This window comes from Erythrolamprus reginae, chromosome Z (assembly GCF_031021105.1).
Source record: "Erythrolamprus reginae isolate rEryReg1 chromosome Z, rEryReg1.hap1, whole genome shotgun sequence".
In the NCBI taxonomy this organism is placed as follows: Eukaryota; Metazoa; Chordata; class Lepidosauria; order Squamata; family Dipsadidae; genus Erythrolamprus; species Erythrolamprus reginae.
In genome coordinates, this window is record NC_091963.1 from 149429108 (window position 1) to 149456712 (window position 27605).

The 27605-nt window shown below is 44.1% G+C and overlaps 1 protein-coding gene across 1 annotated transcript; it reads left to right on the forward strand.

Annotated features, from left to right (window-relative positions):
• The first annotated feature begins 223 nt into the window (after positions 1–223).
• LOC139154583 (hydroperoxide isomerase ALOXE3-like) lies at positions 224–27605 on the forward strand. The gene is made up of 14 exons (XM_070729347.1): positions 224–370; positions 4376–4580; positions 6093–6177; positions 8429–8551; positions 9730–9833; positions 11446–11615; positions 13017–13160; positions 13772–13975; positions 14876–14962; positions 15893–16062; positions 21374–21495; positions 22590–22690; positions 24595–24765; positions 27401–27605. Exons 1-14 carry the CDS (start codon positions 224–226, stop codon positions 27578–27580), a joined length of 2013 nt encoding a protein of 670 aa, XP_070585448.1. The 3' UTR covers positions 27581–27605.

Genomic DNA, 27605 nt, shown 5'->3' on the forward strand with positions numbered 1-27605 from the left:
ATTCACACCTTCTGGCCGCTTTGAAAGCTGGCGAGCCGATCGCCTTCTTTGCCCCAGGCATGGGCGATGTGGTCGTCACTTATCCGGGGCGGCAGGTGTGTGGCCCATAAGTCTTCCCAGGGAGGAGCTGCTTGGCATGTCCCAGCCCGTCCAAGTCATCGGCTCGCCAGAAACCTTCCTTGCCTGCCTTGCGTCCTGAGCTCGCTCTTCCCGGCTTTCCCAGATGGCGACGTACAAAGTCTCTGTGGCCACCGGCGACATGATCCTAGCCGGCACCTACAGCACCATTTCCATCACCCTGGTGGGCGAACGGGCTGAGAGTGCCAAGCATCGTCTGGACAAGCTGGGGAAAGATTTCGTCCCCGGATCTGTGAGTCTTTGGGGGATTTGAAAAGGGGGTTCTGTCACGCCACAAGATGTTATTGGGGCAGGGGGTACTTGTGGTGCTCTGAGCAGACTGGGTTTTGTCACAGATGTCTCGTGACCAGACTAGGGGACGGCATCAGGGCTGGAAGGGAGTGGGGTTGTGCGGAGAAGAATGAAGAAGAGAAGAGAGAAGAGAGGAGAGGAGAGAACAGTAGAGAAGAGGAGAGGAGAAGAGAAGGGAGGAGAGGAGAAGAGAGAAGAGAAGAGAACAGAAGAGAGAAGAAGAAAAGAGTAGAGAGAAGAGAAGTCAAGAGAAGAGAAGGGAGAGGAGAGGAGACAGAATAGAATAGAAGAGGAGAGGAGACAGAATAGAAGAGAAGAGAGAAGAAGAGAAGAGTAGAGAGAAGAGAAGAGAAATCAAGAGAAGAGAAGAGAGAAGAGAGAAAAAGAGAAAGAGAGGAGAGGAGAGAGAAGAGAAGAGAAGAGAAGAGAGAAGAGAAGAGAAGTCAAGAGAAGAGAGAAGAAGAGAAGAGGAGAGAGAAGAGAAGAGAGGAGAAGAGAAGAGAGGAGAGGAGAGAAGAGAAGAGAACAGTAGAGAAGAGAAGGGAAGAGAGAAGAAGAGAAGAGAAGGGAGAGAGGAGACAGAAGAGAAAAGAAGAGAAGAAAAGAGAGAAGAAGAGAAGAGTAGAGAGAAGAGAAGTCAAGAGAAGAGAAGTCAAGAGAAGAGAAAAGAGAAGAGAAGGAGAGGAGAGAGAATAGAATAGAAGAGTATAGAAGAGAAAAGAAGATAAAATAGAAGACAAGTGAACAGAACTGAGAATTGAGAATAGAGTACAGAAGACAATAAAGTAGAACAGAAAATAGAAGAGAACAGAATTGGGAATAGAACAGAATAAATATTGAAATGAAGACTAGAAGAGAAGATAGTAGAGAATATAAAAGAAAGGAGAAAAGAGAAAACCGGAATAGGGTCCAGCATCAGGGCTGGAAGGGAATGGGGGGGCTGGAAAAGGAGAAGGAGGAGAATAGTGGGGGTCCTCGGTGCTCCCTGAGCTTAATTATCTTCCTTGCAGACCAGACTAGGGAACATCATCAGGACTGCAAGGGAGTGTGGAGAGAAGGAGATGGAGGACTGTGGGATCCTTGATGGTCTCTGAGCTTGGCTGTTTCCTTGCAGACATTTCATGACCCAACTAGGTAACATCATCAGTGCTAGAAGGATATGCGGGGTTTGCTCTCTGTTTATGTTGAGCCACGGCGGCGTAAGTGCTTAGAGTGCAGTCCTGCAGGCTCCTTTTGCTGCCAGCCATTGGCCAGTTTGAATCCCACCAAGGCTCAAGGTCGACTCAGCCTTCCGTCCTTCCAAGGTCGGTAAAATGAGGATCCGGAATTGTTGGTTTCGAGAGGCTGACTCTATGCGCCGCTTAGAAAGGGCTGTGAAGCGCTGTGAAGCAGTGTATAAGTCAGGGGTCTCCAAACCTGGGAACTTTAAGACTTGTGGACTTCAACTCCCGGAATTCTCCAGCCAGCTCTCTTTCTCCTCCTCCTAAACACCACTTCCTTCTAGCATTGATGAAGTTACCTAGTTGAGTCATGAAACGTCTTCAAGAAAACAATCAAAGCCAGAAAACATCAAGGAGTCGTCCTCCACCTCCTCCTCCTCCTCTCCACAAACCCAACTCCCTTGTGGCACTGATGAAGTTACCCAGTTGGGTCATGAAATATCTTCAAGAAAAAATCAATGCCAGAAAGCATCAAGGGCTCTTCCTCGTCCTCTTCTTCCTCCTCCTCTTCTTCCTCTTCCTCCTCCTCTTCCTCCGTCTCCTCCTCCTCTTCCTCCATTTCCTCCTCCTCCTCCTCCTCCTCTTCCTCCTCTTCTTCCTTCTCCTCCCCTTCCTCTTCCTCTTCCTCCTCTTCCTCCTCCTCTTCCTCCTCTTCCTCCTCCCCTTCCTCTTCCTCTTCCCATCTTCCTCCTCCTCCTCTTCCTCTTCCCATCTTCCTCCTCCTCCTCCTCTTCCTCTTCCTCCTCCTCTCCCTCCTCTTCTTCCTTCTCCTCCCCTTCCTCTTCCTCTTCCTCCTCTTCCTCCTCCTTCTCTTCCTCTTCCCCTCTTCCTCCTCTTTCTCCTCCTCCTCTTCCTTCTTCCCTTCCTCTTCCTCTTCTCCTTTTCCTCCTCCTCCTCCTCTTCCTCCTCCTCTTCTTCCTTCTCCTCCCCTTCCTCTTCCTCTTCCTCCTCTTCCTCCTCCTCTTCCTCCTCTTCCTCCTCCCCTTCCTCTTCCTCTTCCCATCTTCCTCCTCCTCCTCTTCCTCTTCCCCTCTTCCTCCTCCTCCTCCTCTTCCTCTTCCTCCTCCTCTCCCTCCTCCTCCTCCTTCTCCTCCACCCCTTCCTCTTCCTCTTCTCCTCTTCCTCCTCCTCCTCCTTCTCTTCCTCTTCCCCTCTTCCTCCTCTTTCTCCTCCTCCTCTTCCTTCTTCCCTTCCTCTTCCTCTTCTCCTTTTCCTCCTCTTCCTCTTCCTCCTCCTCTTCCTCCTCCTCCTCCTCTCCACAAACCCAGCTCGCCACCAGTGCCATTCCCTAGCTGGGTGGTGAAATGCCTGCAAGAGAACCATATGGCTCAGGGATCACCCAGCTCAGCCTCGGGCTAGAAAGATTCTCTTCTGTAATTAGAGAGAGAGGAAACGGGCCAATTACTATTGTTGTTGTTATTATTATTTTGGGGAGCCTTGTAATTTCCCGATGCTGATTAAAAGTTGCCAAACCTTCTCGGGGTGTTTGGGCGGAGGTAGATTACGAGGGAAGAAAAGCTTCTGGTTTTTTAAGACCAGGAGGGAATAATGAATGTCTCCTTTCTCATGCAGAGGTCTTTAATTCCAGGATAAATTAAACTTCTCCGCAGTGGAGAAATGACTCACCCGGGTCAGGTGGGGTCACTTAATACAACCCTCCAACTCACTTGGAACAAGGCTAAGAGAGGCAGTTTTGTATAGTGGTTGAAGGCACCCAGCTAGAACGTGGGAGATTTGGGAGTTCTGGTACCGCCCTGGGCATGAAGCTGGGGGATCTTGTGCCAGCCACCTTCTCTCGGCCCTAGAAATATCAAAGGGAGGGAGGGAAGTGAGAGGAAGGGAGGGAGGAATGAATGAATCAGGGAGGGAAGGAGAAAAAAGGAAGGAGGAAAAAAGAGAGAAAGGGAGGGAGGGAGGAAGAATGAATCTGAGAGGAAGGGAGGGAGGGAAGAAGGGAAAGAGGAAGGAGGGAGGGAAGGAAAGAAGGAAAGAATCTGAGAGGAAGTGAGAGAGGAAGGGAGGGAGGAACCAGGGAGGGAAAGAGAAAAGAAGGAAGGAGGAAGAAAATAAAGAGGGAAGAAGGGAGAGAGGAAGGCAGGAAGGAAGGAAGGAAAGAGGAATGAATCATAGATGAAGGGAGGGAGAAGGGAGGGAAGAAGGAAGGAGGGAGGGAAGATGGGGAAAAGGAGGGAGGGAAGATGGGGAAAAGGAGGGAGGGAAGATGGGGAAAAGGAAGGAAGGAAGGAAGGAAGGAAGAAGCAAACAGGTACCGAGAGGGCTCACCTGGATATTGTGATTGTTGTTGGATTGCCAATGTTGTAAGTGTAGAGCAGAGAAGCCAAAATGCCTTAAAAGCCCAGCTTCACAACACACCCACATACCCACCACAAACAACACCCACACCCACACCCAGACACAAATTTTCCATCAACCTTGCACCAAAAGCCAGAAACCTGTACAATCAGAATAGAGCTGCAAGGGACCTCCGAGGTCTTCTAGTCCAACCAACCCCCCCCCCCCCCCGCTCAAGCCTGCCTGTGCCATTTCAGGCCAACCGCTGGCCCATCTCTTCTTGTGAAAGCCTCCAGAGATGGAGCGCCCCCACAACATCTGGTGGCAAGCCGTTCCACCGGTTCATTGTTAATCACGCTGTCAAGGAAGCTTCTCCTCCGTTCCAGAACTCTGTTTTTCCGGCTTTGTGTCTTAATCCGGTTTTTGTTCTCCAGGTGGACGAATACGACGTTCCCTGCGAGAAGGACCTGGGGCCCATCGTCCTGATCCGCCTCCACAAGGAGCCCTACCTGTTCTTCCCAAAGGACAACTGGTTCTGCAGCCACGTCAGGGTGAAGGCGCCTGGTGGTCAGACCTACCACTTCCCCTCCTACCAGTGGCTCGAGGGCTACTGCTCCCTGACGCTGCGCGAAGGAACAGGTAGGACCGTTTTTGGACTCTCCTCAACCCACACACACACACACCTGGCAGGAGGGGGAGAAGGCAGGTGAGCCAGAAGACCCAGGTGGGTGAGCGGGCGGGTGGTTCTGCAGGAGGCATCTTCAAGATACGACAGAAGATTGCATGTGGTCGGGCAGTAGGGAAAGCAAGTAGGATGCTTGGCTGCATAGCTAGAGGTATAACAAGCAGGAAGAGGGAGATTGTGATCCCACTATATAGAGCACTGGTGAGACCACATTTGGAATAATACTGTGTTCAGTTCTGGAGACCTCACCTACAAAAAGATATTGACAAAATTGAACGGGTCCAAAGACGGGCTACAAGAATGGTGGAAGGTCTTAAGCATAAAACCTATCAGGAAAGACTTAATGAACTCCATCTGTATAGTCTGGAGGACAGAAGGGAAAGGGGGGACATGATCGAAACATTTAAATATGTTAAAGGGTTAAATAAGGTCCAGGAGGGAAGTGTTTTTAATAGGAAAGTGAACACAAGAACAAGGGGACACAATCTGAAGTTAGTTGGGGGAAAGATCAAAAGCAACGTGAGAAAATATTATTTCACTGAAAGAGTAGTAGATCCTTGGAACAAACTTCCAGAAGACGTGGTTGGTAAATCCACAGTAACTGAATTTAAACATGCCTGGGATAAACATATATCCATCCTAAGATAAAATACAGAAAATAGTATAAGGGCAGACTAGATGGACCATGAGGTCTTTTTCTGCCGTCAGTCTTCTATGTTTCTATGTTTCTATGCATGGTATAGAGCCGTGAAGAAGAACCTGTGGCACACGAGATGTTACTCTATGTCAGCTCCACCACCATGTGCATGCTAGCCAGCTGATTTTCTGCCTTGGGGAAGGCCGTTTCGCCCCCTTGAGGCTTCAGGAAAGGCTACTTGAAACCCCAGAGTGCAAAAAACGGCCCAACAGGCAAACCGGAGTTCGGATAAATGGACTTTTCTGAAAATGGGTCTTAAGCCTCCGGAGTGCAAAGAACAACACAACAGGCAAACTATTGGGGGGTTTTCCACTCTCTGGAGCCTTCAGAGAAGGTTCCTAGAGCCCTGGAGTATGAAAAACAGCCCAGCGGGCAAACCGGAAGTCCATTGAAAGACCCAGGGCTGCTAGCTTTAGTTGACGAAATGGTGTCTCTGAGCATGCCAAGAATTTCCAGCATTCAACAGCCATCTCAGTTCATTGGGAAAGGCTAGGGCCCATGGGCATCAAGGTATCCCATGTTTTGCAGGGGGGAGGGCAACTTCTCCACTCAGAACCCCCCCCAACCAGTAGTTTGGGAATGGGAGTGTGGGGATGCACATGCCTTCTTTGAGCATGCACAAAATTTCTCCGTGCAGCAGAGTGTTTTTGATGATGTCTGGGGTAGGGTGGGCGAAGCTTCCTATCTCAGCTGCTGCTACCAGTTTGCCCGAACCGGTAGCAATACTCCACTGTCCCTCAACTGGCCTTCTGTTCTCTTTTCCCCATAGCTAAAACAATTGAAGATGATGCAAAGAATCCCACCCTGTTGGAGCACCACAAGAAAGAGCTGGCCAAACGGCAGGAGAGCTACGGGTGAGCATGGCAAAAAAAACCCTTCTCTCTCTCTCCCTCTCCCCCTCTCTCTCATTCTCTCTCGTACCCACCGGGAGCCCCAAAGCTGCCGCCCTGAACCCCAGAAGTAGAGGGCTTGTATTCTCCTTCCCACCCACTGGCTCTCCTCCACCCGGAGGAACAAAGGTTGTGATCTTTCAACACGGATGAATGGATAGAATTGGTTGGGTGGGTTTGCGTGTGTGCATTTGTGGGTCTGTATCTGTGGGTATGTGGGTGTGGGTCTGTGCACGTGTTTTGTGTTTCTGTGGGTGTTTCTGTGGGTCATCAGTACAGGAATTTATTTATTTATTTATTTTGCCAACTTTACATCTGTACGTATACCATAATATCAACATGTTACACGCTTATACATTTTTTCCAAAATATCATAAACAAATATCATAAATTTGCACTCTTTATACTTTTATCTCCTGTCTGTTTTGCTTTTATATTTTGTGTTATGTATGTTTTTGTATATTTGGATCTGTATGCATGTTTGTGTGTCTACATTTTTGTCTGTGTGTTTGTGTGTGGGTCTCTCTATGTGTGTCTGTGGGTTTGTTTGGGTTTGTGTATGCGTGTTTGTGTGTCTGTATCTGTTTGTCTGTATGTTCATGTGTGTGTTTGTGAGTTTGTGGTATATTTGTGGGTTTGTGTAGGTTTGTGGGTGCCTGTTTGTGTGTATCTGTATCTGGGTTTGTATGTTTGTGTGCCTGTGTGTCTTTGTGTGTTCTTAATTGTATGTATCTATGTGCCGATGCTTGTGTGTGTGTGTGTGTATGTGTGTATGTGTCTGTAAGTGTGTTCTTGGGTCTTAATCTTTTTGTCTATGTGTCTGTGTCAATCTCTGTGTCTATGTGTGTTTGTGGCGTGCTTGTGGGTTTGTATCTGTGGGTCTGTGAGTTTTTATGTGGGTTTAGTGTATGCTTGTTTGTGTGTCTGTATCTGGGTCTGTATGTTTGTGTGCCTGTGTCTTTGTGTGTGCTTATTTGTAGGTATCTATGTGCTGATGTTTCTCTGTGTGTGTTTGTGTGTCTCTGTGTTGTATGCCTGTGACTCCGAGTCTGTATATTTTTCTGTGTGTGTGGGTTTGGCTGTGTGTAGTTGTGCTTGTGCGCATGTGTGGTACAAAAGGGAACGGTAAACTCACAACTGTAGCCAAACACTGATATTAACACTTTTTTTGTGTGTGTGTGCAAAACTGTGCATTTCTTTCTTTTAACCTTGCACCCAACCCTGCTGTCCTTTTGGATTACAACTCCCATTTTATTACTTAGATTTGTATGCCGCCCCTCTCCATTGTCCCCACACACCTAACAACCCTATAACCCAGCACCCATGGAGGGCACTAGGTCACCTCTACCTAAGAAGGCCTCTACTTAATAACTTTTCTAGATAAGAACCGGATGTTCAAGATTTTTTGGCCTCTACTTAAGAACCATTTTCTACTTAAGAAGCCGAGCCCGGAAAAATTTCCCAGGAAAATTGAGAGCGGCACAAAGGCCCAGCCAGTTTCCTGCCATTCCCCCTCTAATCCCAGCCATCTGGGGATTTTCTGGGCTGCCAGAGGAGCCTTTCGGTGGCGCTTAAGGAGGCTTTGGCAGTCCAGAGCGAACAAAGCATTTTCCTTTCTCTGGGCGCTTGGAGAGGGAATAAACTCTTCCAGCGCCCAGAGGAAAAAAACGCTCCCTTCGCTTTGCGCAGCTAAGAAGTCACCACAGTGAAGGAAAGCTAAAAAAGCGAGTGAGAGGAGGGGGAAGCCCTTCAGCATGGGAAGGAAGAGGAAGCAGGTAGCAGCAGCAGCAACCAGTGTATGGGAGGCAGTGTATGGGAGGCAGCCTCGCACCGGGTATATTGGAGGCGCCTGCTCCTCCTCGCCACCTCAGAGTCCCTCTTTTTTCTTTTAAGCCTTAAAGTTTTGAATTTTTTTGATTCCCCTCACCTCCCCTTCTTCCTTCAGCAGCGACTCTCCTCCTCCTCTTCCTCCTCCTCCTCCTCCCACCCAAATTTTGAGCTTTTATTTCTTCCCTAATGGGTTTGCCCACATTATTTGCTTTTACATTGATTCCTATGGGAAAAATTGCTTCTACTTACAAACTTTTCTACTGAAGAACGGAACGAATTAAGTTCTTAAGTAGAGGTACCACTGTATATAGATAGATAGATGGATGGAGGGATGGATGGATGGATGGATAGATAAATGGATTTGGCTGGATTTTCTCACCCACAGCTGGAAGAAATATGCGCCGGGATGGCCCAGATGTGTGGATGCCCACACCACTGATGACCTGCATTCGAACTCCAAGTATTCCCTCAGCAAAACCACCGTCTTTGCTGTCCGCACCCTCAAGTCGTGAGTAAACAGATGTTGCGGGTTCCGGATCTGGGTTTGAGCTTTGGCCACACAACAGGAGAGCCCATAACATTTTGGTCAATGGCTGCCCAGTTTTTTTTAAAAAAATCTTTAAAAAACCTCCAGCGATCAAGTTCCCGCAACTTATAGTGGCAAGCTGTTCCACTGGTTATTGTAGCTCTCTCTCCCTCTCCCTCTCTGTCTCTCTCCTAATAAGACGGAGAGGATAACAGTAGGTTGGAAAGAGAGAAGATCCTGATCGGGAGGTGTACCTTGAGAGCATTTAATCTGACACCCCACCAAGGGCACGGGATCAAAACCAAGACGGGCGGTAGGAAAAGCAAGTAGGATGCTTGGCTGCATAGTTAGAGATATAACAAGCAGGAAGAGGGAGATTGTGATCCCCTTATATAGAGCGCTGGTGAGACCCCATTTGGAATAATACTGTGTCCAGTTCTGGAGACCTCACCTACAAAAAGATATTGACAAAATTGAACGGGTCCAAAGACGGGCTACAAAAATGGCGGAAGGTCTTAAGCATAAAACGTATCAGGAAAGACTTCATGAACTCAATCTGTAGAGTCTGGAGGACGGAAGGAAAAGGGGGGACATGATCGAAACACTTAAATATGTTAAAGGGTTAAATAAGGTCCAGGAGGGAAGTGTTTTTAATAGGAAAGTGAACACAAGAACAAGGGGACACAATCTGAAGTTAGTTGGGGGAAAGGTAAAAAGCAACATGAGAAAATATTATTTGACTGAAAGAGTAGTAGATCCTTGGAACAAACTTCCAGCAGACGTGGTTGGTAAATCCACAGTAACTGAATTTAAACATGCCTGGGATAAACATAGATCCATCCTAAGATAAAATACAGAAAATAGTATAAGCGCAGACTAGATGGACCAGGAGGTCTTTTTCTGCCGTCAGTCTTCTATGTTTCTATGTTTCTAAGACCCCAAAAGGGAATTTTTGACTTCCTTGGAGGGAATTTGGCCCTTTAAATTCAACAACAACAACAACAACAACAACAACAACAACAACAACAATAATAATAATCACTGAAAGTTACAATTCCAAAGGGAGGCCAGCAGAGCACCGTAGCAACTGTGAAGGATGTGTGGGCTTCGACTCTCACAATCCTTCCTCCTGGCTGACCAGTCTTTGTCGTTCCTCGCAGGGAGATTGAACTAAGGCTGAAGGGCTTCTCAGACCTCGTGGAATCGTGGGAGAGTTTGGACGATCTCCGCAAAATCTTTTGGTTCCACAAAACTCCCGTCACAGGTGGGTCTGCCTCCACTCTCTGGCCAAGAGACCCAGAGACAGACATCGTAGATCAGGGGTCTCCAACCTTGGCACTTTTAAGACTTGTGGGACTTCAACTCCCAGAGTTCCTCAGCCAGCAAAGCACCAGAGAGCAAAGCAAAGCTGGCTGAGGAATTCTGGGAGTTGAAGTCCCACAAGTCTTAAAGCGGCCAAGGTTGGAGACCCCTGGCGCAGATGATGGGAGACACAGGGAGACACGGGCGGGAGGGGGGAGGGAGAGGGAGGGAGACATGATAGACAGACGGACACAGAATGGAGAGAGAGAGAGGATGGATGGATGGATGGATGGATGGATGGATGGATGGATGGATAAAAATTGAGAGATGATAGATTTAGATGGAGAGAGAGAGAAAGAGGGGATAGATAGATAGATAGATAGATAGATAGATAGATAGATAGATAGATAGATAGAGACAGACAGACAGACAGACAGACAGATAAATGGATGGATGGATGGATAGATAGATAAATGATAGAGATATAGATAATAAAAAGATACCTATCAATTATCTATCTCAATCTATCTATGAAAGATAGATAAATGATAGGTAGAGATATAGATATTAGGCAGAGATTAGATAGGTAGGTAGGTAGGTAGATAGATAGATAGAAAGAAAGAAAGAAAGAAAGAAAGATAGATAGATAGATAGAAAGAAAGATAGATAGATAGATAGATAGATAGATAGATAGATGAAAGAAAGAAAGATAGATAGATAGATAGATAGATAGATAGAGAGAGAGAGAGATAGAGACATAGAGACAGACAGACAGACAGACAGACAGACAGACAGACAGACAGACAGACAGACAGACAGACAGACAGACAGACAGAAAAACAGATAGGTAGTTAAATGATTGAGAGAAATAGATGATAGATAGATAGATAGATAGATAGATAGATAGATAGATAGATAGATGGATGGATGGATGGATGGATGGATGGATGGATGGATGGATGGATGGATGGATGGATGGATAGATAGATAGATAGATAGAAAGACAGATGGAACGATAGAAGAAAGAAAGAAAGAAAGATAGAAAGAAAGAAAGAAAGAAAGAAAGATAGAAAGAAAGAAAGAAAGAAAGAAAGAGAAAAGGAAGGACGGAAGGAAGGAAGGAAGAATGAATGGGTGGATGATTGATAGATAGATAGATAGATAGATAGATAGATAGATAGATAAAAGATAAGAAGATAGATAAATTATAGAGATAGATGATAGATTAAAAAAATAGAAAGATAGATGAGTGAGATATTTTGCCAGCTCTAGGTTGTTATTTTCAGGCCATAATGCACAAGAGGAAGCACTCACATTTTGCGAACCAGTACAGAAATCAATACCACCCTAGGTCGTATAGTGTGAAAAATTGGCATAAGTCACTGTTCCTCACAGCCGTTGCTAAAATGAATGGTCATAAATAGCCATAGACACCCCGTAGGTGCAATCGCCATGTGGTATCCTCTCCTACCCTACCCTACCCTTCCCTTTCTTTCCTTCTCCAATGCCTCCCTCTTTAGCCGTAGCCAAGTGGCCCTCCCAACCTTCTCTAAGAAGCCTTTCTGTAAATCCAGAATACGTCATGGACCACTGGATGGACGATGACTTCTTTGGGTACCAATTCCTCAACGGAGTCAACCCGGTCCTGCTCCGCAAATGCACCGAGATTCCCAAAAACCTCCCCGTGACGGACGAGATGGTGGCTGGAAGCTTGGGAAAGTCCACCTTGGAAGAAGAATTGAAGGTGACTTTAGATGGGTGGGAGAAGGATGGGCCATTTGGGGATTCGAGGACCTTCCAGGGAGCAAAATAAGGCCCAGAAGTACTGACCTTTGTAGCCCTTGGAAGTGCTGACCTTCCAAGGAGATCCTCCTCGCAAGACCCTGAGTTTAACTCAGAGAACAGAGTTGGATCTTGTAAGTCGTCTAGTCAAACCCCATCACTCATACAGGCGACCCTACACCAGTGATGGCAAACCTATGGCATGGGTGCCACAGGTGGCATGTGGAGCCATATCTGCTGGCATGCGAGCTGTTTCCTTAGCTCAACTCCAACGTGCATGTGTGTGTTGGCCAGCTGATTTTTGGTTTGCAGAGGCTCTGGGAGGGTGTTTTTGGCTTCCAGAGAGTCTCCAAGGGGATGGGGAAGGGCGTTTTTACCGTCCGCCAACTCCAGGGAAGCCTTTGGAGCCTGGGGAGGGAAAAACACAAGCCTACTGGACCCAGCAGAAGTTGGGAAACAGACCATTTCCAGCCTCCAGAGGACCTGCAGGGGGTGGGGGAGCTGTTTTTCCCCTCCCCAGGCCTTGAATTATGAGTGTGGGCACTCGCACATGCGTGATAGTACACGCTCATGCTCTTTCGGCACCCGAGGAAAAAAAGGCTCACAATCACTGCCCAGTTTCTTCTTGAAAGAAAGAAACTGGATGCTTTCAAGAAGAAAGTCCAGTTTCTTCTTGAAAGCATCCAGGGATGAAGCTCCCACAACTTCTGAAGGCAGACAAGATTGATTGTTCTCACTGTCAGAAAATGTCTCCTTATTTCTCCTTGGTCAGTTTCCATCCATTATTCCTTGTCTGGCCTTTTTTCTATAGCCCCCACATGTTATTTTATAGTGTGGTGTGACCAAAACTGGATGCCGTATTCTAGGTGTGGTCTTACTAAGGCTTTATAGAGTGGTATTAGAACCCAAAACAAGTTCTCCCTTCGTGGCAGAACCCAAAACACATTCTTCTTTTGTGGTAGAACCCAAAACACGTTCTTCCTTCATGGTAGAACCAAAAACACATTCCCATTTTGTGGTACAACCCAAAATACATTCTTCCTTCGTGGTAAAGTCCAAAACACATTCTTCCTTCGTGGTAGAACCCAAAACACATTCTTCCTTCATGATAGAACCCAAAACACATTCTTCCTTCATGGCAGAACCCAAAACATGTTCTTCCTTCATGGTAGAACCCAAAACATGTTCTTCAGTGCTATTCCCCCTTTCTAAAATGGAAACGACACTGGCTCGGTCTCCTCTGATGGTTGGGAAAAGAGGAAGACCTGGAATCCTTCAGGTCCCAACTGGGAAATCTGGATTTTCCAGAATTGCAGACCTATATTGAATTCACACCCAACTTCCTTCAATATCTTTCTCTCAGAAGGGGAACCTCTTCATCGCTGACTACAAGATTCTAGAGGACATTCCAACCTCCAAACTGAATGGGAAGCACCAACATCTCGCAGCCCCAATTTGCCTGTTACACCTCAACACTGAGAAACAGATGGTGCCGATAGCTATCCAGGTAACAGGATTCTCAACCTTGGTCCCTCAAAGATGAGTAGAGATAGGTGAAATTCAACTCCCAGAACTCTGTCCTTAAGATAGGTGGACTTCAAAAATTCCATGCTTAAGGTAGGTGGACTTTATCTCCCAGAATTCCATGTTTAAGATAGGTGGACTTCAACTCCCAGAATTCCAAGCTTAAGATAGGCAGACTTCTAAAATTCCATGCTTAAGATAGGTGGACTTCAACTCCCTGAATTCTGTCCTTAAGATAGGTGGACTTGTAAAATTCCATGCTTAAGATAGGTGGACTCAGTTCCAGCAACCTAGGCCATCAAGTTACTAACGGTTTTATAGAACCGGTCCGAACTGGTAGGAAACCACTTTCCTCCAGTACCGTTTAGCTTCGGGACACAACCACCACATATGAAAGAAGGTGCTTTGTGGGATCGTTGGTACCCTCTGAGCTAGGCCATTTCCTCCCAGACATTTTGTGACCCAACTCCATAACAACATCAGTAGCAGTAGAGTTTGCTCTGTATTATCGGCAATTGGGAACCAGTTGAGCCCATGAGGTTGTTGAACAAGGCTCACTCTGTTAAGATCCACTTTCTCCTTCCTCTTCCTCAGCTGAGCCAGACCCACAGCAAGGAAAGCCCCATCTTCCTGCCCACCGACCGCAAATGGGACTGGACTTTAGCCAAGGTCTGGGTGCGTATGGCCAACTTCCACGTCCATGAGGTCATCACCCACCTCCTGGAAGCCCATTTTCACTGTGAGGTCTATGCCATGGCTACTCTTCGGCAGCTCCCGATGTGTCATCCCATTTACAAGGTACGGAGGTCCCTGTGCTGGGTTCTTGGGGCACCTGTTGAGGGGTTCCCTGAGATTAAGGGGGGACTTATTTTTCAGGGGTGGGCAACACGTTGAGAGAACTAACTTTTGGGGTTTGGGGTTGCCTTCAAATTCAAAAACCAACCTGGGGAGATGACTGTGGAGATGTTGAAAAGCACAAGGGCGGTGGGATGCACCCAATGAGGTTGACCTTCTAACCATTTTGGGAGAGGTCCACACCAGTTTTTTAAATTTGGCCCCTTTATGTGGGGGAGGGACTTCAACTCCCAGAATTCCCCAAATTATATTCCATGGTGAAGTCTAAGCAGTATCCCTCCCTCCCTCCGTCCCTCCCTCCCTCCTTCCTTCCTTCCTTCCTTCCTTTCTTCCTTTTTCCTTGCCTGTTTTGTCCTTCCTCTGGTCTATTCTTCCCTTCCTTCCCTGCCTCCCACCCACCCACCCACTCACTTTGCCTTTTCTATTTTCTTCCCTTCCTCCCCTCTCTCTCTTCTCCCTCCCACCCTTCTTTTCTATTTTCCTTCCTTCCTTTACATTCTTTCTTTTTTTCTTCCTTCTTCTTTTCTATCACTTTCACTCCTTATTTTGAATTTACTCCTTTCTCTGTCTTTCCTTCCTTCTTTTCTATTTTCCTCCTTCCTCCATTCTATCTTTTCCTTCATTCTCTTTTTTCTTTTCTATTTTTCCCTCCCTCCTTCCTTCCTTCTTTCCATCCATTCATCTATCCTTTCTCTTTCCTTCCTTTTCTTTCTTTCTTTCCTTCCTCTTCTATCTTATTCCTCCCAAATTTTGAATTTTCTCCCTTCTTACTTTTGCTCTGTCTTTCCTTCCTTCCTTCTTCCCTTCCCTTCTCTTCCACCCTTCCTTTTTTCTTCATTTCAGCTCCTGATACCCCATACCCGTTACACCCTCCATATCAATACGCTTGCTCGGACCGATCTTATCCAGCCCGGTGGGGTCTTCGATAAGGTAAGAAACCATCAAAAGGGGGAGAGATTTTTCCTGCTGATTTTACATCCAGAGTTCAGCTAGAGAACACAACTTCATGCATTCGCATTTTAGAGCTTGCCAAACCAATTGACTTTGTTTTTACTTATTTTATTCTGTCCATTTGGAAATATGAAATATAATTCCTGAGAGTCACATTGACCACTCTGCATTTCTTTTCAAGAGCTCTCCGTTTCTTGACCCGCTCTTTCAAACCAGCGTTTCTCAAGAAAAGCCACTTTTAGGACAGGTGGACTTCAACTCCCAGAATTCCTTGACGGGCTGGTGAATTCTGGGAGTTGAAGTCCACATGCCTTAAAAGTGGCTTATCTTGAGAAACACAGGTCTGCATGAGAGAAATATAAAAAAATATACGACTCTACTCAACTCTACTAAATGTAGTTGGTGATATAGAAGTATTTATTTATTTATTTATTTATTTTTATTTATTCATTCGATTTTTATGCCGCCTTTCTCCTTAGACTCAGGGCGGCTTACAACATGTTAGCAATAGCACTTTTGAACAGAGCCAGCATATTGCCCCCACAATCTGGGTCCTCCTTTGACCCACCTCGGAAGGATGGGAGGCTGAGTCAACCTTGAGCCGGTGATGAGATTTGAATTGCTGACCTTCAAATCTACAGTCAGCTTCAGTGGCCTGCTGTACAGCACTCTACCTGCTGCGCCACCCTGGCTCTTGTGAACGGGCTTCAGCTATTCGTCTGCCTCACTGATATCAGATTCTGGAGGCAGCTGATGTCAGACAGCCCTGGCTCCATCTCTGCCTCAGATGCAGAGCCTTACACAGAATCCAGGGCTGGCCCATGTTCCTCCCCAACCTCCCCACAATAGGTTCTCCTGAAATTCACTTTGCACAGTCGTTGTGTTGACCTTCTCCCTCCCTTTCTCCAGGCCACAGCTACAGGCCGGGACGGTATGTTGAAGCTGCTTGCCAAAGGAGTAGAAGTCTCCAACTACACGTCCCTCTGCCTCCCCGATGACCTTGAAGAAAGAGGGGTCTCCTCCTTGCCCAATTTCTACTACCGGGATGATGGGATGAAGATATGGGCCGCAATTGAGAAGTGAGTGAGCATTGGGTTGTTGTGTTCTGGTGGGTTCTGTCTTCTGGAGGACCAAATGTGGGCCTCCCTGGCTGAAGAGTAAACTCTAACTACAGGGGTTCACGTAACCCTGAGACACTGCAACCATCAAGAGCCCCGATGGCGCAGTGGTTAGAGTACAGTACCTGCAAGCTACTTCTGCTGATCACCAGCTGCCAGCAGTTTGGCAGATTGATCATTTTCAAGTCACAATTCAAAGTGTTGGTAATGACCTATAAAGCCCTTCGTGGCATCGGACCAGAATACCTTCAGAAGCCCCACCCCAGAACACCCAATTTGCACTGAAAGATGTTGAAACAAAATGCATAAGCCACGCCCACAGTGTGGTAGTAAAAACTTTGGTAGCCCATCACTGTGTACATCAGGACCTTTCTTGTGGTTTTCCTTTATTGGTTCTCTGACCTTCTTGGTAAGGGTCTCTCACAATCACTACTTTGTGTTTGCTCTGACTCTGCAATACTCTCAGTCTCTCTCTTAATGCTATCTTGGAAAGCCTTTGAATGTCCATTTTCCTCATTATTGTGGTCTAACTCGGTTTTATCCTGGTTAAAGAATACTTCAGTATTACAATGTATTTTCCCCATCCAACATGCTTCTCAAAATTTGCACTCCTAGACACAACCACTTTCCCAAATTCACTTGAAAACCTGTATCTCTTAGAGTTGTCACCATACCCAACAAATCTAAGTCTTTTCCATTTCTATTGTCCTATAAACCTTCTTGCCTCAGGAATCAATACATTGGCAAATGAACCGAAAATGCCTAAATGATCTAGGTAAGGGTTTTTTCTGTACAGCATGTAATATGGAGTCTGATTTATACTAGAACTCCACATTCTATTCAATACATGTGCAGCCGTAATTATGGCTTCACCTCAATAACTAAAATTTAAACCAGTATCAACCAACATTGCATCCCGGATCACATTCAACCTACCTATCCACCTTTCTACAATTCCATTCTCAGATGGTGAATTAGGGTTAGTTAATCTATGGATTATTCCTTTTATTAATTTATTAGATTTCTACTCTGCCCTTCTCGAGGCGACTCAGGGCAACGTACAACTTTTGTATTGAGCCATCTCTCAAAGTTATATGCTGTAAATTCTCATCCTCTATCTGCCTGCAATTTACCTACTTTACAGCTAAATTGTCTAAGCATTCTAAATTGGAATGCTTCATTTTTATATGTAAGTAGCATACAATATTTATATCTTGTGTAATCATACACCAACACAAATACATATCTAGCACCTCCTTGACTTGGTTTAATATGGTCCAGACAAATCTTCATGCAACAATTTGAATGGTTGTTTAATGATTCTATTGCTGAATTTTGGTATTGGATATAGAATAGAACGGAAGAGAATTTTTTATTGGCCGTGTGATTGGACACACAAGGAATTTGTCTTGGTGCATATACTCTCAGTGTACATAAAAGAAAAGGATACATTTGTCAAGAATCATGAGCTACCACACTTAATGATTATCATAGGGATCAAATAAGCAATGAAAAAACAAACAATATTAATAAAAAATATTTGGATACAAGCAACAAGTTACAGTCATACAGTCCTAAGTGGGAGGAAAAGGAGGATAGGAATGATGAGAAAAACTAGTAGAATAGTAGTGCAGATTTAGTAAAAAAATCTGACAGTGTTGACGGAATTATTTGTTTAGTAGAGTGATGATGGCGTTCGGGGGAAAACTGTTCTTGTGTCTAGTTGTCTTGGTGTGCAGTGCTCTGTAGCGACGTTTTGAGGGCAGGAGTTGAAACAGTTTGTGTCCAGGATGCGAGGAGTCAATAAATATTTCCCCCATCCTCTTTTTGACTCATGCAGTATACAGGTCCTCAATGGAAGGCAGGTTGGCAGCCATTGTTTATTCTGCAGTTCTGATTCTCCTCTGAAGTCTGTGTCGGTCCTGTTGAGTTGCAGCACCAAACCAGACAGTGATAGAGATGCAGATGACAGACTCAATGATTCCTCTGTAGAACTGTATCAGCAGCTCCTTGGGCAGTTTGAGTCTCCTGAGCTGGCGCAGAAAGAACATTCTTTGTTGTGCTTTTTTGATGATGTTTTTGATGTTAGGTGACCATTTTAGGTCTTGAGATATGATAGAACCTAGAAATTTGAAGGTCTCTTCTGTTGATACTGTGTTGTCTAGCATTGTGAGAGGTGGAAGGGTGGAAAACTTTCTCCTAAAGTCTACCATTTCTACGGTTTTGAGTGTGTTCAATTCTAGATTGTTCTGGTCACACCACAAGGATAGTTGTTCAACTTCCCATCTGTATGCGGATTCATCATTGTCTCTATTGAGTCCGATCTCGAATGAGAACCAATTTGAATGGTCGTTTCATGATTCTATTGCTGAATTTTGGTATTGGATATGCCTCTACCTTAACTCTACTGAAAAGTTTACACTCAAAAACGTATTGCAGTTTCTAACATTTAACCTACATATCCCAAACATTCTCTTCAATGCCCCAAAACCTGCATGTCCAAATACTCTGTGTAAATAGTGTATACGATTATTGTTACTAGTTCATTTACAACACATGTAACATTCCCCATATTACCTTTGTTAAGCTTAACATAGTTTGTCTTTTGCAATTTCTCCAGCACAAACCATACCATTTTTCAAAACCTTACAGCTCTTTTCAAAGAAATTAACCTTGTAGCCTCAGCTGTTAATCTGCCCACACTTAACAAACAAAAAATTAACTTTGGAACACAAATTACATTGTTTACATTTGTACCCAAACTAGGAATATATGCTGAACCGGTCCATTCTAAATTTTACACCTCCTGAATTCCCACAGCAAAAAAAATTACATAAAGTGTGGTATGCCAAAGACCCCAAGTTTTTTACATTTACATCCCCCACCCCACTATACAAGGAGTATAACAAGGAGGAAGAGGGAGATTGTGATCCTGCTGTATAGAGCACTGGTGAGACCCCATTTGGAATAATACTGTGTTCAGTTCTGGAGACCTCACCTACAAAAAGAGATTGACAAAATAGAACGGGTCCAAAGACGGGCTACAAGAATGGTGGAAGGTCTTAAGCATAAAACTTATCAGGAAAGACTTCATGGACTCCATCTGGATAGTCTGGAGGACAGAAGGGAAAGGGGGTGACATGATCGAAACATTTAAATATGTTAAAGGGTTAAATAAAGTTCGGGAGGGAAGTGTTTTTAATAGGAACGTGAACCCAAGAACAAGGGGGACACAATCTGAGGTTAGATTAGATTAGATTAGATTTATTGGATTTATATGCCGCCCCTCTCCGCAAACTCAGGGTGGCTCACAACAAGGTAAAAACAATACATAATAACAAATCCAATACCCACCAATCCAATTACAATTTTAAACTAAAAAATTCATTTTAAAAAAAAGGTTAGTTGGGGAAAGATCAGAAGCAACGTGAGAAAATATTATTTGACTGAAAGAGTAGTAGATGCTTGGAACAAATGTGGTTGGTCAATCCACAGGAACAAGGGGGCACAATCTGAGGTTAGTTGGGGGAAAGATCAGAAGCAACGTGGGCACACTAGATGGACCATGAGGTCTTTTTCTGCCGTCAATCTTCTATGTTTCTATGTTTTTAAGTAAAATAGCTTCGGATTGACATAAGGACAACCAGTTGCAGAAACAGACCACAAGGTGTGCCTACAACTCCTTTGATCTAAATTGCAGTAATTCAGCCTAGCCCGTCTTAACCAATGTAGTTTTAGCTCTAAGAGGCCTCTGTTTTTCGTGGGCTGGTCCACTTCCTAGAAGAAAGTCATGCCGAGCGCAGACAATCAAAGAGAATCAAAGGTTCTTCCTAGAGTCTTTGGGGTGGAAGGCATTAATTGTGGAAGTCCCGTCTCCTTTTTCCAGATGAGTTTCTGCGAATTCAGCCCAATGGATTCCTTCAAGCCACAGCTTCATTTCCCCTCTTTAATTAGCAAAGGTGGTGATTAAGAAAACACCTGGCAAGCTAAAATAACAATAATAAGCATTCTACACAGCTAAACCAGTTTCAGATACTGGGGTTGTTTTTGGTGGGTCAGAAGGTTTATTGGCAAAGTGTCAATTTCTGGGGAAGTATCTTAGATGCTTCCTTCTCGGGAGAAGGGGCGTGGCCAACATCGCAGCAGTACGGAGTTCCCCACGCTCTATGGGAATCCCCGAATCCCATTTTTTCCTGCGACTTGGAACCAAATGGAACTCGGTCACATCCACCCTGGAGGGGCGGGAGAAAAGAGAGGCATCAATTGGTGGTCTGTGGGGGCTGCAAACCCACCAGGGAGCCGCCACCAGCCTCTTGGCCAGCAGCTGAGGAAGATGACCCTGTCATCATTAGCCAGGACGGCCACAATCAAAGTGATTGTGGATTGCCTGGGTGACAATATTTAAATGTCTGTGCTGGAGAGGTAAAGAAGTGGTGGAGCTGGTGAGTTTTTGGCTGATTTAACAATTAAAAGGAGAAAATTAAAACATAAAGGGAAACAAAAGAGATTTCAAAATGGAGTAAGCGGCTATCTCGCAATTGGAAAGATCACAGAGAGACTTAAAGGAGCAGGACTTAAAGGCAAACTTTGAAGATGTCCTTGTAACTGATCTAGTGGAAGTTAAAGTGACTGGAATAAATAAGAATTTGAAGAAAACATTTTATGAGTGCTAAGTGGATTTAAAATTTAAAATTTCTTGGACTCATGGTAGACCTTCCTCTTCTCCTCTTGTTTAGAAGGCTTTCAGATACTCTCTCTGTGTGTGGCTTTCTTTGTTTTTCTTTGAAGACCTTTCACTTCTAACCCAAGAAGCTTCTTCAGTTCTTTAGAGCAAAGGAGATCACTTTCTTCAGAACTGAAGAAGATTCTCAAACGAGAAGCAAAACATCTTCAAAGAAAAAACAAACAAAGTTCAGGGTCCTCTTGAAAAAAAAGCACTTGGGGCAACCATGACCTGGATGCCTGAGAAACCTGCATTATAGATGTTTCATGTGATCAGAAGTTATCTCCCAAAAACTATCATTTTTGGAATGCCCCATCAGATGTCTCCTTCAGGATTCTTGAGTCTCATGGACTTCTGCTCCCTCTGGAAGTCTCCCCTCACTTTACAAAGTTCTCAAAGGACAGAACATCAGTAACTGAGCTTCTCCAGAGAAGTCCAAAGTGGCATTTATACATCTGTCCATTTTCTCAGGCTGCAGTTGGAACTCCAAGAACCTGTGTGATTTATGATCACAACTAATAACTCCGTTTTTGCTTTGTTCATTTTCAGGTTTGTCTCCGGCATTGTTCAATTCTACTACAAATCTGACAATGTCGTCAAGGAGGACCCTGAACTACAAGCTTGGATTCATGAGATCTTCACAGAAGCTTTCTTGAGTAGGGCCTCTTCAGGTAATGTTGGCCACCAGCTGTCACCATCCTGGTCTATTTCTCTCTCTCTCGAGGACCTCTTTGAATTTCTCAGCTAGAATATCAGATCCACACCAGGTGTCGGTAACCTTAAATACTCAGAGAGCCACTTGGACCCATTTTCCCACAGAAAAGAAAACACCGGAAGCCACAAAGCACTTCCCGACTGTTGCTGTGTGTCCTGAGGTCTGGGCAGGGAGTCTCTACTCACAGTCGCTCATGCCCTTATCATCTCGAGGTTTGACTAGTGCAATCCTCTCTACTTTTGAAGAGTATTTGGAAGCTACAAATTGTGCAGAGTGCAGCCGCGCGAGCAGTCATGGGCTTCCCAAAGCACACCCATGTTTCTCCAGCACTCCGTGGACTGCATTGGCTGCCAATTGGTTTCCGGATGCAATTCAAAGTGTGGGTTATGACCAAAAATCCCTACATGCATTGGACCAGGTTACTTGTGGGACCATCATGAATCCCAGTGACCAGTTCGGTCCCACAGAATCGGCCTTCTCCAGGTCCTGTCAACTAGGCAATGTCGTTTGGCGGGGCCTAGAGGAAGAGTCTTCTCTGTGGGGGGGGCAGCCCTCTGGAATCAGCTCCCCCTGGAGATTCATAGCCCCCACCCTCCTTGCCTTCCATAAGAACTTGAAAACCCATCTCTGCCACCAGGCCTGGGGTCATTAGACCATTAGATTTGTTGTAATTGTTTTCACTTTGTTGTGAGCCGCCCCGAGTCTGCGGAGAGGGGTGGCATACAAATCTAAATAATAAATAAATAAATAAAATAAAATAGCGAAATATGTCTGTGGTTGAAAGTGAATGAATGATTTTAATGCTCCAGTGTTTTTAGAGTAATTAACTATATTAATTGGATTTTGGATTCAATATTGTATACTGTTTTTATTATGTTGTGAGCTGCTCCGAGTCTTTGGAGAGGAACAGCATACAAATCCAATAAATAAATAAATAATACTTCCACATACTAGTTTTTGTTACAATTATATGACGAGGGTCATGTGTCTTCCCAATTGATGCAACTTCACTGGCCAATACCCAACATCCTGTGTCCATTCCCCAAACAGGTGTTCCCTCCACCTTCGACAGCCGACCCGAGCTGATCAAATTCCTTACCATGGTCATCTTCAACTGCTCTGCCCGGCATTCGGCGGTCAACAGCGGGCAGGTAAGGAGATTCCTTTGGCAGTTGGTTTTTCTTCTTCTAATGTTCTACATGGGGCTACCCTTGAAAAGCGTTTGGAGACTACAATTAGTCCAGAACATAGCCACGTGAGCTGTTGTGGGTGTTGGCTTACTGTCACCATTCAGCATCGCAATTTTGAGAGGACCTTCTGGTTAGGGTAGGGGGAAGACTCTATGGCAAGGGGCCGGTTTTCCGGTCAGCTCCAGAATTGAAGCTTCCAGTTAGGACCTTTGTGGCTCTTTGAGTAAGGTTGCCAACCGCTGCACTAGACGATGTCTTAGACTCGCAAATACAACCCCACAGTATATTCACACTGGGATTCTGGGGTGGGGTTATTGTTTGGAAAATAAACAACCGCCCCCCCCCCAAAAAAACCCTTGTTTGACAAAACAAACTTATTTTCCAAGCTCTTTTTCTGAGAACTCCCGGAAGCTAAAGTCTAGGTGTGACTGCAGATTAGCATTCCAAGATGATTGAGTTTTGGATTAATGTCTTCAGACCTGCTGGTGTCTAGTCTCAGTCCAACCTTGCCTTCTGGCCTTCGTTTGTTGGCTTCCTGCTGCTGGATCTCCTTGGGGACAACTTGGAGTTCTTCACGTTGAGATCTCCCTTTCCTGTCTTAAATTTTCTCCATTTGCTGTCGCAAACCTCTGTAGAACTTCTGTACAGATATTGGTGGGGGACCTTCTGTAGAACTTCTAACTTTGGGTTCCTGGGACTTATTCCTGGCTCTGTTGTGAGTAGCCCATGTCCAGCTCAGCTGGTCATGGATTTCGAGGACCACGAGATGGATGAGTACTGGCATTGCAGGCCAGTGTTCTTGTCACCAGAGTCTCAGAGTGAGAGTGAAGGGAGTTGGAGACTGGGGAACCACCAGGGAATGTAGAACCCCCAATTATGGTATTGTCTGACTCAGAGGACAATGAGGACTTTGAGGATCAGGACCAGGGAAGGCCCACCATCTTCGGTGCTACCAGTGCACCCTCCAAGGTTGTCATGGGCATGTGCAGATCCAGCAAAAAACCAGCAAAAATCGGCAAAATCTTACATGCGCATGCATCTTCACATGAGATTTCACTTGCTGCATATGCGCAAAAGCAAAATCTCATGCGGGGGCACAGGGACACATATCAGGGGCATGCAGCTCCACACATGTCCCCAAAATCATTACCGGAATGGAGCACCTTATTGTTTCGGTAGCAGGCCATTACTCATCAGGACCCCCTATTAGATGCAAGGGTAAGGAGGATGAGATCTAGACATGAATATCTCTCAAGAAGGGGTTCTTGGCATCAAATAGATCTATGAGACATTTGGCCATACCTTGGCAGTTTATAAGGACAGACTGATGAGAAAGGAGGGGTGGCAAACAACGTTCCCCATCATGGAGGAAGTTGACTAGGAACTGAGAAACTTCTACTTCTACCAACTTCGATTCCTGCATTTTGCATGAGCCTGTTTAAACTCTCTGGGCTATGAGTGTAGTAGCAAACCAAAGACACATAATTAGCGGAGATTTATGACTCTATCTGGCTGGTATTCTTGACTTTCCTTATCTCCTGCTAATTAGAGAAAAGCAGTCAGCATGGCATTCCTTGCCTTAACCCTTGTATTGCAGAAATTGTGTTATCAATAGACTTTTGCATATGGGTAACTTTGAACTAATGTGTGTGTGGGTCTTTATTTCTGATAATTGATCCGGCCGGACAGAACAGGACCAGCCTTGGTTTTGAGCTTCCTGCTGCTGATCTCCTTGGAGGATAACCTTCACGTTGAGTTCCCACATCCCTGTCTTAGATCTTCTCTATTTACTGGACACAACAGCCGAGATGCCCTTCTACCTTCTGTACAACTTCTAATTTTGATTTTCTTGTGTGTTGCGATAGTTTGACTTCGCAGCCTGGATGCCCAACACACCTGCCACATTGAGACAACCTCCTCCGACAGTTAAAGGCACGGCCTCCTTGAAAAGCATCTTGGAGACTTTCCCTGAAGTCAACTCCACCTGCGCCTTGTTGTCACTGCTGTCCATTGTCAGCTACGAGCCAGGAGACCTGGTAAGTGAACCTAAGGGTCAGAAGATGATAACAGAGACAGAGAAAGTCAATGGAACCATGGCCTTATATCCTCAAAAAATTTGGTTTGATGTCCTCTGGATCCCTTTAAAATGATTTTAAACAATATAAAAAATTATTTAAAATTATAAAAAATTATGAAAATTATAAAAGAAATATGAAAAATAAAAAACATAAACAATTATAAAAATATAAAAAATATTTTAAAAATTATTTAAAAAATTTAAAAAATTATAAAAATCATAAAGAATTGTAAAAATCATAAAAATCATTTTAAAATGTATTAATATTTTTATAATATAAAACACACACACAACATATAACATATAACATGTGCTCAGTGATTGTGCCCAAGAGTGAAATATTTCTTTACATATTATAGAGCAGTGTTTCCCAACCTTGGCAAGTTGAAGAGCCCACGCAAACTCCTCGCTGCTGCCGCGCCCGCCGCTTGTCTTGTCCGCCGCCTGCCTGCCCGCGCGCCCGTCGCTCGCCCGCCCTTCGCCCGCCCACGCCGTTCGCTCGCGCCGCTTCCCAGCTGAGTCCTGAAGCGAATTGACTTCAGGACTCAGCTGGGAAGCGGCGCGAGCGAACGGCGGTGGGCGGGCGAAGGGTGGGCGAGCGGCAGCGAGGAGTTTGCGTGGGCGGTGGGGAAACCCCAATCTTCGGCTCCTCGCTGCTGCGGCGGAAGTAAAAACACCATCTGCGCATGCGCAGATGGTGTTTTTACTTCCGCAGCGCTACTTCGCGAAAAACCGATCATTGCGAGGGGTCCTGGAACGGAACCCTCGCAATGATCGGGGGACCACTGTATACAAAACTATAAGTCTTACTTGCTTAGCTTACAAATACATAAACCATCATTTGAACACACAGTTCTACAGCATAGTCACAAAGGCAAACTAGCAGAGAATAGACAGAGAGAGAGAGAGAATCACACTTCTAGCTCCCTCTTACGGCAATCTGTAACACCAGCTCTTAAAGCAATAATTTTCTCTTACATGTAAGCAAACGTTGGTTTGTGTTATACAGTATATTGCAAAACCCAACTAATATTACTATCTTTCCCAAAATGACCCATTTTCCACATATGTGGATCCTAGAATGCTTAGCAGGTCATTAAACAGGGCAAAACTCATTTAACGACCATCTCGTTTAGCAATGCAATGCAGTCCACAATGGGGTTATAAGTCAGTGTAAAATCCTAGTTGTTGACCTTTCCAGATTCCTTTCACAGAAGGAATTTCTCTTTCTGCAATGATAGATCTCTACAAAAACTTTAAAATGAAAATTAAAAATTATTCAAAATAAAAAAATTATAAAAATATTTAAAAATTATAAAAATTAAAAAAATTAAAAACTTATAAAAATTATGAAAAATATAAAAATTATGAAAAATTATGAAAAATTATGAAAAATTATGAAAAATTATGAAAAATTATGAAAAAATATGAAAAATTATGAAAAATTATGAAAAATTATAAAAACATAAAAACTTCTAAAAACTTCTGAAAAGTTATAAAAAGATAAAAATTATAAAAATTATAAAAATTATTAAAAATAAAAAATTATTAAAAATTATTAAAAATTATTAAAAATTATTAAAACATAAAAACTTCTAGACTTCTAAAACCTTATAAAAATATAAAACTTATAAAAATTAAAAACTTATAAAAATTATGAAAAATATAAAAATTATGAAAAATTATGAAAAATTATAAAAACATAAAAACTTCTAAAAACTTCTGAAAAGTTATAAAAAGATAAAAATTATAAAAATTATAAAAATTATTCAAAATAAAAAATTATTAAAAATTATTAAAAATTATTAAAAATTATTAAAACATAAAAACTTCTAGACTTCTAAAACCTTATAAAAATATAAAAATTATAACTATTATAAAAATTATAAAAATTATAAAAATTATAAAAATTATTAAAAATTATAAAAATTATAAAAATTATAAAAATTATTTTAAAAATTATAAAAATAATTTAAAAAATTATAAAAATTATAAAAATTATAAAAATTATAAAAATTATAAAAATTATAAAAATTATAAAAATTATAAAAATTATTAAAAAATATTAAAAATTATAAAAATCTATAAAACATTCTGTGTATCTCAGTCTCTGGCTTTGGGTTGCATCTCCGTAAACCAGGGGTGGTACTGCTAGCGGTTCACAGATGTTCTGGGACAACCTCTAGTTAAGATTCTATGCAGTTTGTAAAACCCCCAAATCTCACTCCTGGCTGGCCCAAACCACCTTACCCCTCCCATGAGTCCCCACACATCCCCTTTCAGATGCAGTTAAGGGAAGGGCCCACGTGGAGACTCAGGGAGGGTGAAAATGGGCCTATCAGATGTTTGGGAAGTTCAGAGGACCTCCGGAGCCTAGGGAAGCCATTTTTGCCCTCTTAGAGGCTTGAGGAAAGCCACCAGAACCCAGGAAAGACAAAAACATTCTTGCCCGCTGTAGGGCAGGAGGCCAACTAGGCCACGCCCACTGTGGCCACGTCCACCCAGCAACTGGGTAGAGAACCCCCTCGCTAAAATTTTTGAAGCCCTCTCCTTGACCGTAGCTGACATTCTCCATTTTTTCCCCTCCCTTCCAGAGACCTCTGGGCCATTATCCCGAAGAGCATTTCACTGAGGAGATGCCCAAAAACCTCATTTTGGATTTCCAGAAACGCCTGGTGGCCATTTCCGAAGAAATTGAAGACAGGAACAAGGGTTTACCCGTTGGCTACGACTATCTGAACCCTTCAGTGGTCCAGAACAGTGTTTCCATTTAACGCTGCCGAAGAAGGCAGAAGAAGA

Coding starts and splice junctions, on each gene's coding strand:
- LOC139154583 (XM_070729347.1), top strand. CDS start 224: ATGGCGACGTACAAAGTCTCTGTGGCCACCGGCGACATGATCCTAGCC. Junction 6,178..8,428: donor AAACGGCAGGAGAGCTACGG/GTGAGCATGGCA, acceptor TCTCACCCACAG/CTGGAAGAAATATGCGCCGG. Junction 16,063..21,373: donor ATATGGGCCGCAATTGAGAA/GTGAGTGAGCAT, acceptor GTTCATTTTCAG/GTTTGTCTCCGGCATTGTTC.